The sequence below is a fragment of the Anarrhichthys ocellatus genome, unplaced genomic scaffold (assembly GCF_004355925.1).
Source record: "Anarrhichthys ocellatus isolate YVR2014 unplaced genomic scaffold, GSC_Weel_1.0 scaffold620, whole genome shotgun sequence".
NCBI classification, from domain to species: domain Eukaryota; kingdom Metazoa; phylum Chordata; class Actinopteri; order Perciformes; family Anarhichadidae; genus Anarrhichthys; species Anarrhichthys ocellatus.
The window spans coordinates 1-6,688 of record NW_022280594.1 but is presented as its reverse complement, the minus strand read 5'-3'; the positions used below and the strand labels follow the sequence as shown (position 1 = coordinate 6,688).

General features: G+C 44.9%; 1 protein-coding gene across 1 annotated transcript in view; it reads left to right on the top strand.

Moving 5' to 3' along the window:
• The window catches only part of LOC116376805 (actin, alpha skeletal muscle B-like), a 6,992-nt gene extending 3,133 nt beyond the window's left edge, over window positions 1-3,859 (top strand). Inside the window, exons 2-9 of the mRNA XM_031838288.1 lie at window positions 520-703; window positions 1,526-1,654; window positions 1,753-1,863; window positions 2,031-2,115; window positions 2,338-2,499; window positions 2,569-2,760; window positions 2,853-3,034; window positions 3,109-3,859. Coding sequence (XP_031694148.1) covers window positions 575-703; window positions 1,526-1,654; window positions 1,753-1,863; window positions 2,031-2,115; window positions 2,338-2,499; window positions 2,569-2,760; window positions 2,853-3,034; window positions 3,109-3,252 — 1,134 coding nt within the window. The 5' untranslated portion in view covers window positions 520-574 and the 3' untranslated portion in view covers window positions 3,253-3,859. The remainder of the gene's footprint in view (window positions 1-519; window positions 704-1,525; window positions 1,655-1,752; window positions 1,864-2,030; window positions 2,116-2,337; window positions 2,500-2,568; window positions 2,761-2,852; window positions 3,035-3,108) is intronic.
• The last annotated feature ends 2,829 nt before the right edge of the window (window positions 3,860-6,688 follow it).

Genomic DNA, 6,688 nt, shown 5'->3' with positions numbered 1-6,688 from the left:
GTGTTTGTGAACTACACACAAAGATAAGAGCGCTACACACGGTACGGTAATGTCACGTGAAAACCACACAACTCCAATTTTGGTGATTTGGAGGATCAGAAGTATTTAGAGGAGTTGCGTGTTTTTAACATTCAAACCTCGTAACGTGTGTAGTGCTCTGATCTTTGCAGTACAAGTAGTAGTACTACAGTGTACAAATACAAGTACTCTGCTACAAGTAAAAGTCATGCATTCAAAATAGTGCTTAAGTAAAAAATAATCAAAGTATTCTTAAGGTTCCAAAAGTTAAAGTTAAAGTACTCATTCTGCAGAATAAGTACTATATATACACATACACATGTATCTATCTATCTATATATATATATGTATATATATGCTAAAGCTGTCAGATAAATGTAGAGAAGTAAAAGTACAATATTTATTCTGAGATGTAGTAGAAGTAGAAAGTACTTCAGACAGTAGAGCTCCAGAACAACTCTTCTGGTTTCAATAATCAATAATCATTGCGTCTGTCCTCAGTGTGACTCGTGTCCATCGTCTCCACCGTCTCCATCGTCTCCACCACCATCCAGTCATGTGTGATGATGAGGAGAGCACCGCTCTGGTCTGTGATAATGGATCAGGTCTCTGTAAGGCCGGCTTCGCTGGAGACGACGCCCCCAGAGCCGTGTTCCCCTCCATCGTGGGCCGGCCACGCCACCAGGTGACCCACGAGCTAATGCTAACACTGGAGAGGAGGCGGTGATTGGTTCGTCTCAGACGCATGTGGACAGGCCGCGCTGTGGATGCAGTTCAACTCTTTATTTATTCCCTCTTTTAAACTTTGAACAATGTGCCAGTCCAATCAGAATGAGTTCACTTTTAACTATACTATACTTATAATTAAAACGTGAATTAGTTAGTGGGGTTCAAAAACACTGTTACTGAATACAAGTTCCTATCTTACGGTTTAGGACGTCCCGGGGAACATTCCACACCTTCACAGCCGTCCCTTCCTCCTCACAGACAGACTCCACCAAAGAAGAACATTAGCTTTACCTCCATGTTGAGCTCATGTTCAGTCTCTGAGAGAGCAACGGTCCCCATGGAGGCTCAGCTGCTACTGACCTTATGACGGAGTCAACTAGCTTCACTATAGTATTGTACATTGCTTTATACCTCCATCCTACCCTAAGTCTCCCCCCTTCGGAGATGTCATCCTCCTCTGAACTTTCACCTAGACAAGTTAAAGTGTGCACCTCGGACAAGTCATAACAGACTAACCACAGTCTCCTTCATCACTTGTTTTCTTCTCGTCTACATGAATACATTTCAAATTATGGATATCATTGATTTTACACAAATACATTTTTTTCCCACAACCTGATTGAGGACTGCAGTCCAAGAAACAGATTGAAATACATTTTCTGTATTGTTTTAAATGTTCTGACATTTTTCTTTGAATCACTTGTCTTTATGATGAACACTGACCTGTCTGTCTCTCTCTCTCCCTCCCTGTCTCCCTCCCTGCCTGTCTGTTCCTCAGGGAGTGATGGTGGGTATGGGACAGAAGGACAGCTATGTAGGAGACGAGGCTCAGAGTAAAAGAGGAATTCTGACCCTCAAATATCCCATCGAACACGGAATCATCACCAACTGGGACGACATGGAGAAGGTCTCTGATCCACATATGAATATACAAAATACTAATAACACGTAGTATTGATCCAGATCAATAACTCCGATGATGTCATCTGCTCTGTGATTGGTCAGATCTGGCATCACTCATTCTACAACGAGCTGCGAGTCGCTCCAGAAGAACATCCCACTCTGCTGACTGAGGCTCCTCTGAACCCTAAAGCTAACAGGGAGAAGATGACACAGGTACTACTACTACCAATACTACTGATGTTACTACTGATGGTACTACTGATGATCCTACATTATACTTCATTACACTACACAGAGAGAAAATGAGAAAGCAGTAATAATAACAATAATACTAATATATATAACAATAATAATTATAATAATAATATGTGTGTTTTCAGATCATGTTCGAGACCTTTAATGTTCCGGCCATGTACGTTGCCATCCAGGCCGTCCTGTCGCTGTACGCCTCCGGACGCACCACAGGTTGGACCTCACTCTTCATCTTCATCTCGTCATCACTGTGACATCACATGTAGAAGACTGAAACATGAGAATGTTAATGAGTGAATTATATTTATAAATCATAAAAACATGATGTCATCTTCATTTAAATGATGCTGCAAGACACACTCACCTGTTTGTCTGTCTCTGCCCGTCTGTCTGTTTCTACCTGTCTGTCTCTGTCGTACCTGTCTCCCCCTCCAGGTATCGTGCTGGACTCTGGAGACGGGGTGACCCACAACGTTCCGATCTACGAGGGCTACGCTCTCCCCCATGCCATCATGAGGTTGGACCTAGCGGGTCGCGACCTCACCGACTACCTCATGAAGATCCTGACGGAGCGCGGCTACAGCTTCGTCACCACAGGTACGTTAGTGTGACCGGTTAGTGTTACCTTGGTAATGTCTGTCTGACCCGGTGCATGTCTCCCTGCAGCTGAGAGGGAGATCGTCAGAGACATCAAGGAGAAGCTCTGCTACGTAGCTCTGGACTTTGAGAACGAGATGGGGACGGCGGCGACATCGTCGTCTCTGGAGAAGAGTTACGAGCTTCCAGACGGACAAGTGATCACCATCGGCAACGAGAGGTTCCGCTGTCCAGAGACCCTGTTCCAGCCCTCCTTCATCGGTCTGTCTGCCTGTCTACTGTCTGTGTCTCTGCCTGTCTGTCTCACCTGTCTGTCCCCTGCCTGTCTCACCTCCTCATCCTTCTTTCTTTAGGTATGGAGTCAGCAGGTATTCATGAGACGACCTACAACAGCATCATGAAGTGTGACATCGACATCCGTAAAGATCTGTACGCCAACAACGTGCTCTCCGGTGGGACCACCATGTACCCGGGTATCGCAGACCGCATGCAGAAGGAGATCACGGCTCTGGCCCCCAGCACCATGAAGATCAAGGTGAGAGACAGACACACCTGTCTGAGGTACAGGGGGCGGGTCCACAGAGTCTAAACCTGTTTGTTGTCCTGCAGATCATCGCCCCCCCAGAGAGGAAGTACTCGGTCTGGATCGGCGGCTCCATCCTGGCCTCTCTGTCCACCTTCCAGCAGATGTGGATCAGCAAGCAGGAGTACGACGAGGCCGGACCCTCCATCGTTCACCGCAAGTGCTTCTAGAGGGACCCGGTCTACAGAGACCTGGTCTGGGTGTCCATCTTCTTCCAGCGCCCCCCCCCCCACACACACACCCCCATCTTATTTTAACCCTCACTGATGACGAGCTAACCAGATCCCAGATCAGATCCAAGCATTCAACAAGAGGCAAACATTTTTTTTTTATTCTGACGGCTCGTTAAAAGGAAGTGATGTCATCGTTTCAGAATCTCCAACCCCCCCAAACATCCTCCTGTGCTCATCTTAAAACTGTGAATGTGCCGCTTGTCCTCGATCTTTAACCCCCACCTCCCCCTCGCTCCACATGTGGCCCTGCCCCCTTTCCCCGTCCTCCATGTTTGTTTGTTGTCAAAGAAGAGTGTTTTTATTTTTGATGAATAAAGCCTGAATGTGTCCCGCTGGTGTTATCTTCCATCGTTATCCAGCACATTCGCAGTATAGTGATGATGTCACACAGTGTAATGATGATGTCACAGCTGTAGGTCAACAGGAGGCGTGGCTCCTGAACATGGTGCTGTCTGTAAAGAAGTGAAGTGTGTGATGGGAGGTCAACAATATGGAAGTGACAGACGATTGCCCCAGGAAGACAATAAAGAGCTCTCATACAAGATAAACTGTGTTTCTGGTTATTTCAACACTTCAATGTCGTTCACTTTCTTCACTTCAGAACAAAACAGTTCTTCTGACACTTCAACTACAATGACAACTTAAATGACAACTGCTTCATTGCTTCAACCGTCACTTCAACTGCTTTCATCACTAAACTTTAGTGGTGTAACGGATCACGGATCGATCCGTGATCCATTGGGATCAGCCCTCACGGTTCGGATCACTCGTGAACCGCAGATCAATTGAGTATTTTTTTTTAATCATCACAGTGTGTAATAACGTTTTACTGCTGCTGTTCCTTTTCAAGTAACAAGTCCCCAAATATCAATGCAGAGTGTCAGTGAACAGATATAAAGCAGTAGTGTGTTCACGTGAACGGAGCAGCTTAAAACCAGTGCTGTATAAAGTACTCAAAAGCCATACTTGAGTAAAAGTAAAGATGCCTTACTGGAAAACTACTCCAGTAAAAGTCACCTATTAGAATACTACTTGAGTAAAAGTCTTAAAGTATCTGATATTTATTGTACTTAATTATCAAAAGTAATTTTCTGATATTAAATGTACTTAAGTATTGAAAGTAAAAGTACAAGTAAATGCTGTTAATAAAAAAGCAAAGGGTCAGCATTATGAAGTTTATTCTTTTAAGTGCTGTGGCACCATGACCAAGGACATGGAGCTGTGTTGAACATAATTGGGTTGGCTGTGATCCATCCAGGAGCAACAATGTTCAACATAATATATTGTACATAAGTATACTTTTGCATCTACTATGAACTTATCATCATAATTCTCCGAAAAGCAATATGACGCTATGAAGGAGTTGTAACAGTGCGTTTATAAGTATGCTCATTCTGACTAGAGGATGTAGAGGGCAAAGGCATCATATTGTGTTCAGCAACAAATATCCACTTGATGCATCAGGTCAGTGTTGTGAGAAAGGACACCTGCCTTGTAAACTCCTATGGGCCTGATTTGAACACAACAGGCAAAGGTTTTGCTCAAGCTGAATCTGCAATTGGGCGACTGCTACCATCATAACTCCATCTGATCATCCACAAAATGACTCAAATATCAAAACATGATCAATGCTAAAGCAGAAAAATGTCCTGTTCATCTTCAAAAGAAGTTGGTTTTCAAAATTGCGAGAACTCCGTCTCGCTCTTCTTGGGCTGAAGACTAGTCCTGATGCTAACTAGCCTTTCACAGGCCGCTGAGGCAGGTAGAGGTGTGTTCAGCTTCACACACAGCTTGCGCACAGCTGGGAAGGATTTCCCTAATGCTAACACTACTGCTAACACTAATGCTGCGCTCTCGCGGCTCCTGTCAATCCTACGGTGTGGTGGCTAGCTAACGTTAAGTTAGCTAACGTTAGCCAACTAGTGCTGCAATGATTATAGCTAAGATGACTCAAATCAACACAATCTCACAACTGTCAACACTTCCTCAGCTCACTAACTCGCTAGCGATCCTCGGGTGTTGGTCTTCGTCACCACCGTAGTTTGTTGAGGGAGCAGCAGGTGCTTCCATTTCTGCTTCCGTCATGAAATCAGTCATCGTAGAGTGGAATTCTGCTCATGTAGTCGCTCGCTAGCTATAGCATATAGCATCCTGGGCATCACTGGGAATCTAAACACCGCGGCTTTGAGAGCACTTGTTTGCAATTGCGCATTAACGTGATTAACCAATGATTTAACTTGCAAGCTAGGACCACTGATTCACCAAACCTGCTTGTTGCAGTCTGTGTTCCACCACAGTCCCCGACGCTGGTCTCATGATTCATGTTGTTTCTAAAGATAGATTTGATTTTGTAGCGAGTAACGAAGGTTTCAGGGGAAATGTATTAGGGGTGGGAATCACCAGAGGTCCCGCGATACGATATTATCACGATACTGCGATATTCTGAGTATTGCGATAACATAGGCCTATATTGCGATTTATTACTTTTTTCAACTTCAAATGATGTCCCCAAAGGAAAACTGTGTCAACATGTTTTATCTAATAAGATAAAGTTTTCAGTCTGTTCATCTCACTTCACTCATTTGTATTGCAGCAAAATAGGATTGTCAAGCAGACAGACTGACCAACAATGTCATAAATGTTGCACCTGACAAACTGAACTGTTTGTATTACTACATAGTCCAACTTAACTAAATGCAAACGTGTGGACTCAGTATATGAACTATAACTTATATAAGTAGGATATAACAGTTATATAACTCAGTATAACTTGTGATGCGTGGACGTCGAGGGCAGAGAGACAGTTGTGCGCTGCACTCTCCCCATGAGTCTGGCTACTGGTGGCAGATTTAACCCCGTTGTGAGGCCAGATTGAGCGTGTGAGCGAAACACTTCACATGCAGGAATCCCGCTAACTGAACGGCAACGCCCACGTTAGAAGCGTTGTTACAACCACCAGGTTTTTGTCGGCAATCCCCCATCTTGTGCTGCATTTAGCAGGAGGTCTGTAATGTTTGCCCCGGTGTGACTTACGTGTACTGCTCTAGTTTGGAGAACGAGAGACAGCAGTCGCCAGTCCTCTGAGATATTGTGCTGTTATAGTCACAGAGGAATCCACTGCGCTTGACGTCCACGCATCGCAAGTTAATGCAACTCTTTCTGCTGTACTCAAAGACTCCTCAACTTTAAGCTTCACTTCTCTGTAGAGCTTAGGCACGGATGTGTCGGTGAAAAAATGCCACGACGGAGTCACATCCACGCGTCTCATCCACGCGTCTCATCCACGCGTCTCATCCACGCGTCTCATCCACGCGTCTCATCCACGCGTCACATCCACGCGTCTCATCCACGCGTCTCATCCACGCGTCTCATC